This window comes from Rattus rattus, chromosome 1, assembly GCF_011064425.1.
Source record: "Rattus rattus isolate New Zealand chromosome 1, Rrattus_CSIRO_v1, whole genome shotgun sequence".
Classification (NCBI taxonomy): domain Eukaryota; kingdom Metazoa; phylum Chordata; class Mammalia; order Rodentia; family Muridae; genus Rattus; species Rattus rattus.
The window spans coordinates 174565266-174584605 of NC_046154.1; the positions used below are offsets into that span (position 1 = coordinate 174565266).

The 19340-nt window shown below is 44.3% G+C and overlaps 1 protein-coding gene across 3 annotated transcripts in view; it reads right to left on the reverse strand.

Annotated features, from left to right (window-relative positions):
- Window positions 1-10335: 10335 nt before the first annotated feature.
- Window positions 10336-19340, reverse strand: part of Socs2 (suppressor of cytokine signaling 2) — a 36315-nt gene continuing 27310 nt past the window's right edge. For all 3 annotated transcript variants that reach the window (XM_032911620.1, XM_032911621.1, XM_032911622.1), the window contains exon 4: window positions 10336-10792. In XM_032911620.1, coding sequence (XP_032767511.1) covers window positions 10742-10792 — 51 coding nt within the window. In that variant the 3' untranslated portion in view covers window positions 10336-10741. The remainder of the gene's footprint in view (window positions 10793-19340) is intronic.

Here is a 19340-nt window from a genome sequence, read left to right on the forward strand (position 1 = left end):
GACTGAACCTGTAAACCAGTCCTATTTAAGTGTTGACCAAGAGTTGCCTTGGTCATGGTGTCTGCTCACAGAAGTAAAACCCTAAGACACCAAGATAAAAGCTCAAGAAGTTCTTGTGCAGAAGCTAAGGTTCCTTTGACAAAAGGAGGCAGAACAGGACAGAAGTAGAAATTCCCAAAGGTTCAACTCCTCTTGATCCATCAGCTCACTTCCCACCCATTGTCACAGACTCTGAAAGACTCTTGAAAACACCCACAACTAGCAAACCAAGTCCCTTCCTTTACCAAGGGCATGCTGGTACTAAGATTCAAACACCACATCAGGAAAGAAAGAGAAGGGAGCAGGGTTGAGCACAGGGTAATGTCTGAATATGAAATAATCACACACACACAAAAAAAAAATCAGCGTAGCTTAGGCTGGCTGTGGTAGTACACTTGGGAGCCAGAGGCAGGTGGATGTCTGTGAGTTCATGACCAGCCTTGTCTGTATAACATGTTCCAAGACAGTCAAGGTTATGAGCTGAGACTCTGTCCAAAAATAAACAAATGTACATATGTGTGTGTTTATATGTGTCTATATACATATAGTATATGATGTACGGTGGCTGGCCTTTCAAAGCCACGGTTCAGTCATCGAAAGGAACTGTGGTCCTGAGCAAGGCAGCTCTCGTCAGCACTGGAGGCAATCTGGCAGCCCATGGTCACAATTTAAGCAAAACAAAAAACCAGCAGTCAACCCCATAGGAAGAACACAATATCATCCAAACATATGCTCCAGAGCTCCCAGGGACTAAACCACGAACCAAAGAGTACACATGGACAGACCCATGGCTCCAGTCACATGTGTAGCAGAGGGTGGCATGGTAGGGCATCAGTGGGAAGAGAGGCTCTCGTTCCTGTCAAGGCTTGATGCCCCTTGTAGGGGAATGTTAGAGCAGGGAGGTGGGAGGGAGTGGGTGGGTGGATGAGGGAGCACCCTCATAGAAGCAGGAGGTGGGGGTGGGATATCGAGTTCCTGGAAAGGAAACCAGGAAATGGGATAACATTTAAAATGTAAATTTAAAAATGCAAAAAAGAAGAAACATTATTGTATTCAATAAAAGGATATCACGGTGTGGGGGGAGGACAGGACAGCAATCAATGTGAGGGTAGGTCTGACTGACTACTTGAAAGCCTATCCCACATGCAGTCAGGTAGAGGAAGGAAACTGACATAAAATAAATAGGAGAAGAAGTGTGTGAGCTATGTGATTGGTGTGACAAAGGATCACTTCTCAGCCCTTTGGCTAAGATCAGGTGTAGGTGTTACAAAGGAGAGGTAAATGGCACTGGAAATCAAATATGAGCCAACATGGGTTAAGTTTAGGACAGGGAAAGTCACTGGGCTGGAGCGACGATGATTGAAGCTGGCACCTTACAGGGCTCTGCTTAAGACGGGCAGGTCTTGATCGACTGCCTGTGAGCACATACCAGGCACAGGCTCAGGACTTGAGCCACACATCGTCATCGGTGGTGTCACAGCCCATCAGGCTGGTGTTGCCCCAGGTTCTCACAGCATCTCCAGCATGTCATAGAATCGAGGAATAGCATCCCCCGGGACTGTGTGGAAAGGCCACTGTCCCTGACCAGGCACTGAGTTAAAACTGGAACTACTTGTTGATGACCAAACCAAGCAGTTCTTTGAGCAGAGGGATGGTTTTAAAGGAAGATGGAGAAACAGACTGACCTAGGCCTTCACGATGGAAAAAACAAAAACAAAAAAAGAAAATAATCACCATAAATGCCAAATCAAGGCAAATTCCAAACTTGCACACACACACACACACAAATACTGCAAATCTTTGGAACAAATTGAATAAAACATTAACATGAGTTTATTCCTGTGTTTACTTAGCAATGCTGCTGTTGGTAGACTACAAAGCAAGTAAAATTGTACACAAACAGAATCATAATAAAATATGGTTCTTTGGGCAGTTAACAATTACACAGTAAAGAGGACTCTAAATGTAAATGTCACTTTCATATCCTCAGACGAAGTCGTGAGATGAGAGCCATACACAAGCTGTGTTGAGCCCAGAGCCTTTCCTTCTCTGTATTAACTATCCCTAGGCCTAGACCTGGAAGCTCCTAGCCTCCATACAATCTAATCTTCTGCAAGCCCAGACCTTGAAGGTTTCAGTGCCATCTACTACCCTAGGCCTAGAACATTTCAGCCTCGGAGACTGGTGAACAAACTCACTATTTCTTGTTCTTCCTGAACTCTGGCTGGCTGGTTCAATTCAGCTGTTCTGGCTCAAACTCCTCTCCAAGCTGACTGATTCAAGCTGGTTTCTCTCAGCTACTGACTGAATTGCTCTATTGGAAAGATGGCTCCTTCCCTTCACAAACAGAACTCACTCTGTGCTGCCTTAAGTAGCCTTCCTTTCCTGTGCCGTTCTATTGAGAGTTAGTTGGGCGTATCTATCTCTGACTCGTTCTGTCAAATCGTTCTCCAATTTGTTACTTTGTCTGCCCCTCAATTGGATGTCACTTTCAAACGTGGCTGCTTTCTTCTACACACTAATTTTTGCTTTTATGGTTTGGGATTAAAGGTGTGTTCTAAGGATGTGTCTTATTCCAGACAGAAGGATTATAGGTCTGTCATTCCAACCAGATCACACAGAGCTAGGTCTTTGGATGTGTTCCCTGCCACAGCAGCCATGCTGCTGGATTCGATTTCCTCTACAGGACTTGAGGAAATATTTTTAATAGACAATTAGGTGGCTTGAGCTTGTATACTTGACAATACAAAAATTGTTGGAATAACACCATCGGCAAAGCAAAAATAGTATCTTGACATTTTCTTGTCCTTTAATTTCTAAAGTTACTTGTAAGAATATCTGCCAAGAAATGCTACCCCACCCCGACCCTCACCCCTGAGACCCTGCTGTATCCACTATAGATCTGCTTAAAGACTGGCCTGAAGCCTTCCTTGTCTCCCTGGAGAACTAGGGCACCTCCAAACTGGGAAGAGAATTCATCCAAAAAGTAACAGAGCCAATTCCTTTGTGAGTTAACAATGAGAGGTGGGGAAAGTGGAGTGGGGACCTGTGTGGTGTCAGACCTGGGTTAGAAACACTTCCTAGATACATTTCCATGAAATTACTAATCCATCCTGAGTCACAATTTGGTTGTAAAATGGGGACAGTAATGCCAGTTTCACAATGCAATGAGAAACTCTGGAGCTGACAGTTGAGTACCCATTGCCTTTAGATATGGAACCTGTCTTAGTTAGGGTTACTATTGTTGTTATGAAACACCATGACCAAAGCCAGGTTGGGGAGAAAAGAGTTTATTTGGCTTACATTTCCATATCATTGTTTGTCTTAAGATTTTTATTGCTATGAAGGGACACCCTGACCACCGCAACTCTTGTAAAGGAAAACATTTAATCGTGGTTTGCTTACAGTGCAGAGGTTCAGTCCATTATCATCATGTTGGGAAGCATGGCAGCATCCAGACAGGCATGGTGCTGGAGTAAGTGAGAGCTCTACATTTTAATCCATAGGCATCAGGAAGACACTATGAGCCACTGGCCTGGCTTGAATGTCTGAGATCTCAAAGCCCACCCCCAAATGGCACACCTTCCTTCAACAAAGCCATACCTACTCCAAAAAGGCCGCACTTCCTAATAGTGCCACTTCCTGTGAGCCTATGGGGTCATTTTTCCTTCCAACCACCACACCGTTCATCAATGGAGGAAGTCAGGACAGGAACTCAAAAAGGACAGAAACCTGGAGGCCATGAAAGGATGTTGTTAATAGCTCATTCAGCCTGCTTTCTTATAGAACCCAAAACCACCAGCCCAGGGTTTGCCCTCCTTCCTCAGTCACTAATCAAGAAAATGTTCTGAGGTCTGTCTGGTCTGCTGCTATGTATCGTAATGCTAAATTCTGTGAAGGTCTGGTTGCCTAAGAGTGAATTCTCACTTTTACCAGCCTTTGCTGTACAAAGCTTGTTCCTTACTGGAGGGATTAGAGGTAGGCAGGTTTGGAGTTACCTGGTAAGGGGTTGCAGTGAGGGGAGAGGAGCCGCCATCAGAGGAGATGAACCATGAGCAAATGACCAGGAGAAACAGCAAGTGTCTGGGGTACACTGCAGGGGAAGTAACCAGCACGGCAGTAAGAAGGTAGATTGTAGATTAGAGGTTGCTCCCCAGTAATTGTCACAGCCAAGTAAAACAACCACAGTCTGGGTCTCACTCATTTGTAAGCTAAACAGAGATAAGTTTAAATTAGTTCAGCTACAGTGCTCTCCTGTAGAATCGCCTACAACCCATCTTATGAATGCATTTTCTCGGTTGAGGCTCTCTCCTCTCTAGGGACTTTAACCTTATGTCAGGTTGATATGAAAGCAACCAGCACAGACCTTAAGAGTGGACATCCACAGGGCAAAGCGACTCCAGCTGGGTGTCTCATGTCATCCTGCTGCTGAAACAAAACTCCTTAGACCGGGTAATTATAAACAACTCACTGTCCAAGGGGAGGGGAGGGACTCATGAGGCCTCATCCCTCCCCAAACTGTAGTTTGGGGAGGGGTTGGGTCTTTTCAGTGCTGTGGCTGCTGGGAAGGTGCCTGTAAGCAACTCTAGTTAAACTCATTCTCACACACTCAACAGAAGACATGGAAGTAGAAGAGGGCGCTGGCTGGAAAGTTCAACAAGAATGGAATAGACACTGAAACATAGTAGGACACAGCCCTGGTATTAGAGAGCAGGGCTACTCAGATAGCAAGATGTGGCCCTGGTATTCGAACCTGGGTGAGGCCCACATCAGCTAGAATGAATCCTGGGTTTTCTGGAGATTTGCTTTTTATTCTACTTTACTTTTCTGGCACAGGAGATCAAACTCAGGTCCTCGCTCATGCTTAGGTGAGCGTTCTAATGTGGAGCTACATCCCCATCACGAAGGTCTTGAACACCACTTTGTGGAGCCACATTGGAGCTGGAAGCAACGGGAAAATGTGCACTATCTGTACACTCCTCCAAATAGCTTCCTTTACTTTGAAGTCAGTGAGAAAAATTAAGGCTCTATCAAAGAGGTGGATATGTATGAAGCCCCCACACCAACCAGCTGTAATCGTATGTACGTAATGTATATAATTCATACAACTGTGATTGCTATAAGCCATCCAGCAGAGAGGAGTGAAATCTGGGGACCAGGGACGTGGGGACCTTGTGAGAAATTAATGTTCCCATCACACAAAAAAACAGCAGCAAAGCAAAAATAAACAGCTCTTAACTTTATTTAAAAATCTTGGCATTTCAAATGCCCAGGGCTAGGGAAGCCACAGGCCCTGGGGCAGAACTTGCTATTGTTAGCTTGCTATGGTCATGCTGTCAAACTGCTTTCTAAATGTTTAACTTTTATCCATAGATCTGGACTGTTCTGAACTGTGGTCGGAGAAGCTTCATTTTGCAGTAGGCATCAGTCATTGTGCAAATGCATAGCTGGTCCAAGTGCCAGTAACAGGGGACTGGGCGCTCAGTTCGAAATGGGATGTCTTTCTCGGCACATCTGTCACAACCACGCCATCCCGAAGGCTCAGGGATCATTGTAGGAGGTAAGCAGAGAGAACTTAAGAGCCAGAGAATGGGGAGGCATGCTGTGAAAGGCACTTCTGGTCTTCACATGGCTGCAGAACTCATGAATGCACAATGGCTTCAGTTACCAGTACAAGACCTGCGCAAGATCAAGCCAATCCAACTTCCAGCATAGGCAAGGGAAAGGGCCCGCCTCTTACTGAGAAGCTGTTGGCAGTTGATAGCCACTTAGGAAGGGGGAGTCATCCCATTTTTTTGGTGTTGACCACTGGCAGGTTTCCCTACCTCCAGTGGATGGCCCACAACCATCGTGTGGGCAACACTAACTGGACTTGGTGGGTACAGGATGAAGTTTAAAGGTAGCAGTTTTTCCTAGCCTGGCTAGCTCCCAAATAATTGAGATGGAGTCTGTCTTAGTTAGAATTTCACTGCTGTGAACAGACAGCATGACCAAGGCAACTCTTATAAGGACAACATTTCAGAGGTTTAGTCCATTGTCATCAAGACAGGAACATGGCAGCATCCAGGAAGGCATGGTACAAGAGGAGCTGAGAGTTCTACATCTTCAGCTGAAGGCTGCTAGCAGGATACTGGCTTCCAGGCAGCTAGGATGGAGGTCTTACAGCCCACATCCATAGTGACACACCTACTTCAGCAAGGCCACGCCCACTCCAACAGGACACACCTTCTAATAATGCCACTCCCTGGGCTGAGCATATAGAAACCATCACAGGGTCCTATTCAGTTTATCAGCAAGCTTTAAGCACTGGGCAAGTTATAAGCTATTCTAACCCTCTAAGCTATCGACATCCCAGCACATGCCCCATGTTACTTCCAGTTTGGTTCTAGCCCTGGCTTGCTCTGTTTCATGTGTGCCTTCATGGTGAACTCCTTTGGTGACTGCTTCTCACACCTGACCTCATGCCGACTTTCTTCTTCCTCTACCTGCCTCTCAGACGTCCGTCTCCTGCACCCTCACCTGCCTCTCGACTCCTTCTCTGGCCCTTTTTCTGGGACCTTTGGCTAGGATCGGAAGTCCAACCTTTCTGTCTCCTCTGCCCACTCATTGGCTGCTCAGCCTTTTATTAACCAATCAGAGATAATTGGGGAACAGTCTTTGCACAACATAGGTACAGGAGATTCTTCAATAATCATGACAATGCCCATGTCCTGAATGTAACTGGATCCTGAGGCATAAAACCCAGCGTCTAAATACGCCACAAACCACAAGACCCTCCTCTAAGTGGGTAATTAAAAAAAAAAAGACATGAAATTGGGCACTGTCTGTGCTGGGTGATCTGAGGCAATAAGAGGGAAAAGTAGTTAGGGATGTAATCATATTTCATTTTATACATGTTTGAATTTTTAAGAATAAAAAATTTAGATATGACATTTGTTTGTGGTGATTATTTTAACATTTATTTTTAAAATGCAGCATCACATTTACATGTTTCGGTTATAAAGATTTTTGATATCCTAGTGGGTTTTTTTCTTTGCTGCCAACAGTGTAGTGGCTCACCTGATAGTGGCTCAGACCCTGGGCCTGAATCATGCAAATGTGACTTCTACCATGGGCCTCTTTTTGGGGTCCGTTCTCTGGACCTGGAACACTAGCTTGGAAAACCTCGGATCTGAACTTTGACGAGCCAGGTCTCCCTGTTTTAAGTTGTGTTTCCAGTGCATAGCATCTGTTAGAAGTCGTGCTCTGGGGGTTGGGGAACCCAGAACCAAGACCTCCTGCCAAATTTTGCTCCGTGGAAGATGCCAGTGGTTAGATGACGTAGAAGAACAACATCTGTTTTCAATGGTGTTTTTTTTTCCCTTAAAATAAAATTCTTTCTAGAAAATCTGCCACCTTAGGAGATTGTCTTTGTGTCAACATTGGCCTCTGGGGGGGGGGATTATAGAAACAATGAATATTTTATTAAAGGTTTTCTTCTCTTCTTTGAACTGTGTGTGTGTGTGTGTGTGTGTGTGTGTGTGTGTGTGTATGTGTGTGTGTGTGTGTGGTGTCTAGCTTCAAAGTCCTTATGTAGCCCTCTGAGCTCTTGGTCATCCTGCATTAGCTCCCAAGGACTAGGAAGTATTTCCTTCTTAACTAGGATTCTGAGGGCAGGTGGCACACACCTGTAATAGTAATATTTGGGAGATAGAGAACAAGGGTGAATCCAGGCCACTTTTGGCTATCTGGTGAGTTCAAGGCTGGTCTGAGATATCTGAGACTTTGTATCAAAAAGCTAAAAACAAACGAACAAAAACAAAAAACAAAACAAAACAAAAATGGGGTAGAAGATAGGGAGGAAGAAGAGAGGGAGGACAGTGAACCGGATGGTTGAGGGGAGGGCGGTAATGGGGGGAGGATGGAGAGGGGAACACCCATAGAGAAGGGGAGGGGGAGGGGTTAGGGGGATGTCGGCCCGGAAACCAGAAAGGTAATAACAATTGAAATGTAAATAAGAGGGGTTGGGGATTTAGCTCAGTGGTAGAGCGCTTGCCTAGCAAGAGCAAGGCTCTAGCAAGGCCCTAGCAAGGCCCTAGCAAGGCCCTAGCAAGGCCCTAGCAAGGCCCTGGGTTCGGTCCCCAGCTCCGGAAAAAAAAAAGTTAAGAAATGTAAATAAGAAATACCCAATTTAATAAAGATGGAGAAAGAAAGAAAAAAAAGAATGAAGGGAGGAAAGGAGAGAAGTTTTGGGGGATGGATTTTCTAAGCTAACTCCAAGTCAGGTATAATCTGAATCAAATCAAAGAATGGTACTCCCTTGGTCTGGTTCCCGGTTTTGATTAAGCAACACTCAAACGTAATACCCATTGCTCAATAAGGGTCACAGAATTCCTTGAACAAAATTAAACGTGTGCTTCCTTTGAACTCTAAAGGAAAGGCATGGGGCACCTTCCGGGACATCTGCTCTTAAGCGGTATGGTGAAATGAGGTACCAGTGTGCTGTGGCAATCCCAAGAGAGCAGAGATCTCTCCACCCCAATTCTAGCGCTATAACACAGAAAAGTAGACACAAATACAGAGGGAACAGAAATAAAGTCACACCCAAAAGGCTCACAAAGAACTACCTTGTGTTTCCTCAGCAAGTAACTTGATCTCTCTTTTTCTTGAATAATGAATGGGATCATTTGTACCTGACTCCTAGTGCTGGGAAAATAAAGAGAAGCCACAGATGTGTAAGTGGCTCCAAGTAACTACCTCCTCCTCTTCTATTTGAATTGAAGTTTAAAGGTGTGTGTGTGTGTGTGTGTGTGTGTGTGTGTGTGTGTGTGTAATGCACTAACGTGTGCACACATATGGGAAGGCTAGCTGTTAGAACTGTATGACTTCCACAATGGCTTTCTACCTTAAAATTTAGATCAGGTCTTTTACTGAACCTGGGCCTGATCAATTCTGCTCAGCTAGCTGATCAGTGAGCTTCAGAGGTCTCCCTGTCTCCTCCTTGGTAGTGCTGGGGACACAGACACAACCAACTTCTGCATGTTTGCTGGGCACCCAAACTCACATTTTCACATTTGCTCAACAGGCACTTAACTGAGCCATCTCTCCAGCCCTAGAAACCTAGTTTTGTAGTTGGCCAAACATGGCTGTGCAGAACAAAAACTACATTTCCCAACTTCCCTTGCAGTCAGATGGGCTCAGGGGATTCCATGTTGGCCAAAGAAATGTGAGCAACACCTAAAGGTTCTAAATAGAAAATGGTTAATCTTCATCAAACCCATTAATTTGGTGGGCTTTAGAATCAACACCTATGCATGTGTTTATGAGGGTGTTCCCAGAAAGGCGTAACTGAGTAAGGAAAACCCACCCCCAAAATGCGGATGGCATCAACCCCTGGACTTTGGCCCTAGATTGAACTAAGAGTGGAGTCCCATTGGAGCCCCAGCGTTCATCTCCCTCTGCCTCCTGCTGGAAGCTGCAGTGTAACTGGCTGGCTCCTGCTCCTGCTGCGTGCCTTCCCCGCCCTGATGGACTGTTCTCCCAAACAGTGAGACAAACCCTCCCTCCCTTAAGTTGCTTTTGTCAGATATTTGAACAAAGCTCAGGGAGAAGGAATGATGTAACAATCAAGAGTCATCTCGGGCCAAGAGTGCAAGGATAATGTCCTGTGAGTAATGAGACAAGAGGGGACAGCTCGTACCTTGACCCAGATGAATCCAGGCACCTTTGCCTTTGTAACTGTGATTACTTTAAAAATGGGTCTGATCTTTTTCTTCAGTATTGCAGATTGACTTCACCCAGGCTAGGCAAGAGTGCAAAGCTACACCCCAGCCCTTTTCACACCTTTTCTTTTGAGACGTGGTCTCACTAAGTTGCCCAGACTGGACGTGAACTCACTCTGTAGCCTGGGTAAACCTTGTGACCCTTACCAACTTGGAACACTCCTGACTCAGCTTCCCAAGTAACTTTCAAGCATACAAATGTTAGATTAGAAAAATCCTTTTGTTGTTGTTGTTGTTGTTTTGTTGTTGTTGTTGTTGTTGTTGTTCTAGAGGATAGAAATACAGATCACTGGCATATTGAATTTTTAAAGAGGCATCCTCATGTCTACCTCCACCCTATTCATGCAAGGACAGTATTATCACATTCCCATCTGCCCTGGAACAACAGCGACAGAATTCAGTTTTAGGGTTTTTTGTTTGTTTGTTTGCTTGTTTAAGAATCTTCCAGTTCAGAAGATTTGGAAATTGAGCTTTGAACAGATACAGTCTCCCACACTGTTTCAGTCAACCCCCGGTGCAGGTGTTCAGTGACCTTGCCACAAAGTAACTGAAGCTGGTAGAGCCAACAGGACCTCATCAGGAAACAGCCAGCATCACATTCCGGTCGAGAGATATCAAACTGAAACTGTGTATTATGTCCACAAGGGTGCGGGGTACTCTCTGTGCTTTTGTTTGGCAAACGAAACCAACATTTGTTCTCCATATTCCATTGACATGAGATCAGTATCTCCTGATGAGAAATTTCCCAGATGTCGTTCCTCCTACAATGCCTGTCAATCATCTCGGCAAGCATGGAATCCTGAACTTGGTCTTTGGGTTAAGGTGATCGGGACAGGCAGCCTCTCTTCTGGTCTCGCCTGTGGAGCTTGTCCAAAGTCTGATGGGCTTCATGGCATGTCCTAAGACTGTGTTCCACGCAACTCCAGACAGCCCTTTAATTGTCAAGCAATTGCCACAGACCATGCTGTGTTGGAAAAACATCTTGAGACTCTCTGTAAAAAGGAAGCACAATGAAATGAGCAAGATAACATAAATCCAATGGCTCCTCCTCCTCCTCTTCTTTTCTTTTCCTCTTTTCTCTCTTCTTTCTCTTTCTTTACAAACAGGCTTCTTTTTTTAAATATAGAACTGATTTTTATTGTGCCTACACGTGTTTCTATGTAAGGGTGTCAGATCTCCTGGAATTGGAGTTACAGACAGGTGTGAGCTGTCCTGTGAGTGTTGGGAATTAAGTCTGGTCCTCTGGAAGAACAGTGAGCGCTCTTGACTGTTGAGCCATCTTTCTAGCCCCTCCAACGGCTTTTTTTTTTTTAATAAAGCAAATAAGACACTAAGAAGGATAAGTAATTTCCTGATTATGTAACTTGAATCTAATGTAGCAACTAAATTCCTTTCAGGAAACTGGACCGGGTCCCATGGAATAACAACATCCCGTTACCAGTGTCAGGATGGAATGTGGCAAAGTGGGAAGGAAATATGTTCGAAATCGAGAGCTGTGCTGTCAGGCTGGTAACTGGCAGAGCATCCTGGACTCTGCTGGTGAAAGGCTGACTTGGGGAGGGCCACCCAACATTTGTGAGCCTTGGTTTTCCCAAATGAAAACAGGAATAACATCAGTGAAGACACTGGAAGATTAAACAACGACCCCCGAGAAAATGTTAGCATCCCTTGGCATGGTTACCACAGGATAGCATCTTGAGCTGAAGTCTGCTGACATTCAAATGTCTGGGTTTTGAGCTATTTTTGTTAGCAATGACATCCTAAAAATAGGCCACGCTGTTTATTTGCATAGCTTTGGAGACGAGCTATGACTCGGTCTTTGACCGAGCAGATTCAGTGGTGGAGAACTAAAGAGCCTAACAAGTGCCTCTTGGTTCAGACTACATCCTGGACCTCACTCAGTCGAAGCTTGAACATCCTCGGGAAAAACAAAAAAAGTCCCTCAGATGCAACAAGCCAGGCCCTTGAGAGGCTCCCTCAGGAGGAGCCAATCTTAAGGCACTTCCTGTTTCAACCAGAGGACTGGCTGACACCCTGGCTATGAGTTGCATGAACTTCCTGATTTCATCCCTCTCCTCGAAGCCACCGCTGCCAACACCTTGTTAGGAAAGCATGTTCCTAGATCACAGGTTAAAGATTTGGTGGGCCCTACTCTGTCCTGGGACTGAGCATTAATGGGGCCTTTTGCCATAGCCAGTCTTCATGGAGGGCAGCCTGGGTAGCCCTAGGCAGCAAGCATCAATGAAACTCCAATCGAGCCTCAACTGAGGGATCTATCAGTGATGCCCATCCCCTGAAATAATGCCTCCGTGGTCTCTTATAGGCCTATCATCTACCCTGAGACTCTAGTTAGGAATAGATTTATGAGCATGACCAGTAGACAACCAGGAGTGCCCATAGTTACTCGGGATGGGGAGCAACTGCCCAGATTTGATTTTTCATTTTCATGATGCATGTTTTCCTCATATCAGTAACTTATAAAACTCACATGATTTTACACCTTAACAAGTGGTGTGTGTGTGTGTGTGTGTGTGTGTGTGTGTATGCAATCCCATGTGTGCACACACACATGCATATGTATACTAACAGTATTGAAGACTGATGATTTTCCTTTGCTCGTTCTTTCTTGTCACATCCCCAGATTTATAAGATGTCCAGTAAGTGTCTCAGTCTACAGTCGCACACTGTTGATGACTGGAAAGCCACACGCTAATTAGGTCATCAACAATGTGAGGTTTCTAATTTTTAAAGTTCTAAAATTTTATTATCTATTTTAAATTTTGTTGTCGACTTTTAAATTTCCCATGAAAATTAATAGAAGAATGCATAGGAGTTAGTAATAAAAATATTAACGTATAAAGATACTTTATAATGTACAAAGAATGAGTATCTATGTTCATTTTTTACCCCAGCATATATACAAAACAATAAATGGAAGCTCAGATTCAAAAGTTTGTGGAGAACTTACAATAAAACTGTACACATTGGGGTTGGGGATTTAGCTCAGTGGTAGAGCGCTTGCCTAGCAAGTGCAAGGCCCTGGGTTCGGTCCCCAGCTCCGAAAAAAGAGAAAAGAAAAAAAAAACAACTGTACACATTGTTTCTTTAAATCCAGATTCCTCAGGTGAAATCTTAGAACCATTTAAGAGTTCCACAAGGTACCTAGATAAAAATTAATATCCCCAAATTAACAGTGGTTTTGTGTACATGCAGATAACTAAGAAAGGATATAACTTTTATAAAGTGTCCATTAAAAATTGCAGTAAAACAATTTGTGTGCACGCGCTCGAAATCACATGTGTGCACACACACACATTCATATGTATACTAATAGTATTGAAGACTGATGATTTTCCTTTCAGGAACTCGAAAACAGACATAACAAAGGGCAATGGAGATGGATCAAGTTTGACGACCCACAACACTGAGAAGTTAATGACGAGACCCTTCATGTTCGTCATGAGAGGACTCTATGCTGCCAATACCTTCCAGAAAATATGTAACCATGTTGCAACTACAGCTAATGTCTACATTTCCCCTGTGGGGTTTGACAAGTTAGTTCTTAAGTTCATACTAAAGAATTAAGAACCAGAAATCGGGCTGGGGAGATGGCTCAGTGGTTAAGAGCACTGACTGCACTTCCAGAGGCCCTGAGTTCAAATCCCAGCCACCACATGGTGGCTCACAACCATCTGTAATGAGATCAGATGGCCTCTTTCGGTATGTGTGAAGGCAGCTACAGTGTATTTATATAAAACAAATAAATAAATCTTTAAAAAAAAAAAGAGCCAGAAATCACCAAGATAACAGAAAGGCTTATCCTAAAGCTATGGCATTGCCTAGCACAACCCAGGGCAAAGTGATGGGCAGGTAACAAGCCCATGCCCACGGGAAAAGCCAGCAGGGAAAGCACAAGACTGTTCAATGAATCATAGCAGGTCAGGCACTTTTCCATTTGGAAAGAAAAGAGAGAAAGAAATCTCTATTCTACCTCATTTACAGAATGATTGTAGGACCTCAGGGTAAGGAAAGAATGATATTGCTAAATCAGGCAAGAGTGGGAATTTAAATGTAAGCCGCCATTGTAAAACATGAAGACAGTGCTGGGGAGAAGTTTGGGGGCACAGTCCTGAACATTTGTAGGGCCAGCATGTACAACTTTTATTAACCCATAAAAGTATTATCCTGAATATATAAAGTCTGCCGAATTAATAAGGAAAAAAAATCCCAGGAGAATGAGCATGAGCTAAGAGCAATGAATTCTCAGAAAATACAGTCTAGCACGCCTTTAACCTCAGCACTTGGGAGGCAGAGTCAGGTGGAATGAGTGGGTTGAGGCCAGCCTGGTCTACAGAGTGACTTCCAGGATAGCTAGGACTATACAGAGAAACTCTGTCTCAAAAAGGAAAAACAAAAAAAAATCTAAAGAGCAAAAGATAGGGATCACGACATGCAAATTTTAACTATAATGTGCTTTTTTAAAAAAACGTTCATTTCATTTCTTTGACAGAGTCTCACTACACAGCCCAGACTGGCCTGAAACTTACTACGTAGACCAGACAGGCTCGGATTGCTAGCCTTCTGGGTCATGGTGTTGCAAGCATGAGTCACCAATTTGAAATCTATCAGCTAGGCCGTCGTTAAACCCACATAATAATTCTAACTGCTGAGAATAACGGGAGTGGAGGTTCTCATGCACAGTTAGGGTCCGTACATTTCTGTCTCTAGAGTGCAGTTAGGGACCATCTGGAAAATACACAGAATCTACTGAAAAGACACAGCTACCCTCATAAAGGTGTACATCCCAGAAAAACCCTTAATCCACCTTAAGACAGTCAGATATAAGGTAGAGCTGAATACATAGTATAGAGATAGTTTTAACATCTAATAGGAGCATAAATAGGTAAAGAAACTTTGATATAATGGTAGACTGCATTATCTCAAACAATTAGAGTGAATACATTGTATCTGAAAACAGTAATATAAATAAATCCTGAAGCACAATGTTGGGTTCTAAAGGAAATTACAGAGTGATAAGACCTTTAAAGTTCAGACCTTTTATTTAATAGAAAGTGTCATCTTACACACACACACAGACAGACAGACAGACAGACAGACACACACACACACATATACACATACACACACAGAGACCACACAGACACACAGACAGACACACAGACAGACACACACATATGCACACACACAGACACACACACACACACACACATACAGACACACAGACACACACACACACACACACACACACACACCTACTCCATCCTTCCTATAACAACTACTTCACATCCCGCTGCTGTCTTCCACTGGCTTCCCTCTGCAGCCTTAAAAAGATCTAAACCTCTAACACTGTCTGCCTAACCCATTCTAATATCGCCCCCACCCCTACAGCACATCCCTCTGACTTCCTCTCCCACCCCTGCTATCTTGTCTACAACATTCCTCCCTCCCTTTATACAACAAGGTCGTTTGTTATGGCATCAAGAGGGACTACTCCTTTATTAATTTTTAATTATTTGTTTATCGTATGTGCACTGATGTTTTGCCTGCATGTATGTCTGTGTGAGGGTTCAGATCCCCTGGAACTGGAGTTACAAACAGTTGTGGGATGCCGTGTGGGGCCTTGGAATTGAACCCAGGTCCTCTGGAAGAGTAGCCAGTGCTTGTAACCACTGAGCCATCTCTCTTGCCCCAAAAGACTATTTACTTTTTTGTTTCGTTTTGTTTTGTTTGTTTTGTTTTTTTCAAGACAGGGGTTCTCTGTCTAGGGTTTCCCTAGAACTCTATAGGCCAGGTTGGCCTTGACCTCACACAGATCCATGGGTCTGTGACTCCCAAACGCTAGGATTAAAGGTGTGTGCCACCATTACCCAAGATTTTTTCCTTCTTACCAGTAAGCCTTACTACTACTCTGTTGTATTAGTTACTTTTGAAACCTCAAAGCCCGCGCCAATGACACACCTCCTCCAACAGGGCCACACCTCCTAGTCCTTCCCAAACAGTTTTACCAACTGGGGACCAAGTATTCACACACATGAGCCTTTAAGGGCCATTTCCATCCAAACCCCTTACATTCCATTCTCTGGTCCTCATGGACTTATGAGCATATCATAATGCAAAGCGCATTAATTCAGCTTCAAAAGTCCCCCCATAGTCTTTTGGTCTCTACATTGTTCACAAGTGACTTTTGAGACTCAAAAGGATCTCTTAATTATAACGTCCTATAAAATAAAAAGATAAATAAATCAAATTATATAATCCCAACATACAATGGCACAGAATCTACCTTACCCTTCCATAGTGAGGAATGGGGGCATAGTGATGAACTAGTCCAAAGCAAGACTGAAACCCAGCAGTGCAAACTCCAAATCCTAAACCTCCCTGTCTGATGCTACAGAGCTGCCTGGAAGATCTCTTTCTCCTCTCTCTGCTCACTACCACGTCCCGATTGCGTCTCCCCTTGGCATATATCCTGGCTCAGGCATCTCCAACATTCTGGGGTCTCCAATGCAATCCAGGCTTCACTCCATGGCCTCATGCAATGGCCTCTTAGGTATCCATGCAGACTCCCCTGCCACAACCTGGGCTCAGTAGCTATTTGAAGTCCATGAGGAAAGATTCCACCAGTCCTTACATATCCTTCTTGACTCTAATGTCATCACCTCTTGGGCAACCCTGTTGAGCTCTGCTGCCATTGCGAGAGAAACTCTGGTCCCCCTCGAATGACATGTACAGCAGCTTTTGTCGTTCCTTCCTAGATGTGAGGAATTCCTTGGGCCTTTTCCGCTCACAAGCTGCAAGCTCGGCTGGGTAGAGCCTCGTCCTGAAGCTGCCCTTCCTTTACTCCACTGTAGTTCCTCTCCTTTATCTCCTTACCTCTTTCAGCCTAAGCCTGGGCCACGTGTGACATCAAGTTTCCCTTTCTTCGAACTGTTCATTTTGTGTTTCTTTCTTCTGTGCCTCTTACTCTTTTTCAGTGCAGTGTTCCATCAGAGTGGTTACTATTAGTCATGTGACTGAGTCACTATTAGGCTGTCTTGAAATCTCCTCTGTCCAACGGGTGGGCCATTGCTTTTTAATTGGACCTCGGGCAAAGTCTTAGGAGCGGGGCAGAAGGCAGCCACATTCTTTGCCCAAGAAAAGTCTCTAGGCCTGTGGCTAATATGTTCCCCCTCTGAAACCTGGTAAGCCAAGCCTCCACTGTCTGTACAGCTTCATCAGTCTTTCAAGCTTCTACTAGGGTGACCCATTATGATCCACTTACAATGCTCAACAACTTTTCTAGTCCAAAGTCTCAAAGTCTTCCTCAATCCTGGGGGAAAAAGAAGTCATGGTCAAACCTGTCAGAGCAAAAGGTCCAGAGCAAACCGCCCCCTCCTGGTACCAGCTGCTGCTTTAGTTACTTTGTTGTTGCTGTGATGAAACGACATGGCCACAGCAACCTGTGGAAGAAACGCCTTGTTTTGGCTTATGGTTCCAGACGGATAAGAGTTTACCACCGTCATGGCAAGGAAGTATGGCAGGAAGCAAGCATGGTGGCTGGAGCTGGAAGCTAATAACTATCCCGAACCATAAACAGGAAGCAGAGAGGATGAACTCGGAATGGCTTGAGGCCTTTGAAATTTAGAAGCCCACCCTCAGTGACCTATTCTCTTCAGCAAGATCACGCCTCCTAATCCTACCCAAACAGTGCCACAAACTGGGGGCCAAGTATTCAAATGTCAGATACTACGGGAGGACATCACATTCAAACCACCACACTTGGCAAACCCCTTACATCCCCTTCTCCCCCGCCTACCTGAACTATACATTGCCCTCTTTTTAACATGTTTCCAGACTTTGGAATCATACAATTAGTGGCCTGGTAGGATAGTCCTATAATCCCAATATTCTGAAGGCAGAGGCAAGCAGCGGATCCTGGTAAGTTCAAGGCCACAGTGGTCTACACGGAAGGCTATAAGTAGCCAGGGCTACACAATGAGATCCTGTCTCATTAAAACAAACAAAAGGCAAACAACAGAATCATGGTCAATTATCTCATTATTCATTTATTTACATATTTAGGACAAGAGTGTAGCCCATCCACCACTATTTTCCCAAGGTGAAGAGCTGAGCCTATCACGTTGTAAATACACACTAAGTAGATGTTGTCTTACTTAGATACATTCTGAAGTTACAACTTTGTCGAAGTTGCAGTGCCTTTCTTGCTACCCACCCCAATGTTCTGGGTTTCCAAATGAAAGACACACACACAGCCTTATATTTTAATATGCCTTAAACAACTCAATGGCTGGACCCCTCTAAACTTCCATGTGGCTAACACCTCCCCTCTGACATTCCTGAGTTGTTACTTACTAAAAAAATCTATATTTTATCTTTGTTGCCCCAGACCCGATGCGTGGGGGTGGGGTGTTGGGGTTCACTCTTCCCCGGGCTCTTACATGATTGGTGTGCTCTCTCTTCTGCACCTCTCAGACCTGGTCCTTACTCCTTTTCAGGCATGGCAATTCTAAATTATTCTTCTTCTCTTGGTCCCTTTGCCCATGAATCCTAAAGTCCCACCTCTGTGTTCCTGCCCAGCCATTGGCCACCAGCAACTTTATTTATCAATCAGAACCAACTGGGGGCAGGGACCCTCAGGGTCTTACATGTGGATTCTCATGCAACTTTGGGAACCGAGGTAACATAATACTAGCATTAGTCCAAATACACAACATATGCTATCTAGTGTTCACACAGTGATGTAGGCAAGGATGAAAGGTAGATAGGAAGGATGTCTAATAACTTCTTGGGGAAAGGATGTCTCTAGGAAAGGTCAATCAAGAGGGACAGAGAGTGGGCCAGGCATGGTGGCCCACACCTTCAATCCCAGCTCTTGGAAGCAAAGCAAGAGGGCTTCTCTAAGCTCAAGGCCAACTTGGTCCACAAATGAGTTCCAAGTCAGAGAGGGCTACATGAAAGAAGGAAAGGGGAACAGAGAATAAGACACATGGATTTGTGAGAAATAATATAATAATTTGGAGTGAGAATGTTTTATAAGCATTGTTACAGTCTTCTCTGTACTCACCAGTAAAGAAATTTGAAGTCAGCATTGGGGTAGACACCTGTATTCCCAGTACATGGGAGACTGAGGCAATAGGAGGAACGTGAGTTCAAGGTCATGCATGCATTAATAAGATGTTTAAGGGGCTGGTGCTGTTCTTGCAGAGAACCTCAGTTCAATTCCCAACCTCTACATGGTGGCTCACAACATCCTCTAACTCCAAACCCAGGGGATTTGAGGTCATCAAATCCTCTCTGACCTCTGTAGGCTTCTGCAAGCATGTGGTACCCATAAACTCATACAGGCACAAACCACAAGCAGAAATAACATTTTTATTTCATTTATATTTATTTATGGTATTATTTATTTATTATATTTAAATTTTTGATACTTTCGAGACAGAGAGATTTGACATGAGAAATTTAAAAAACATAAAATGAGTCATCGGTCGCTAAAGTTGGGGGACAGGAAGAGGTGAC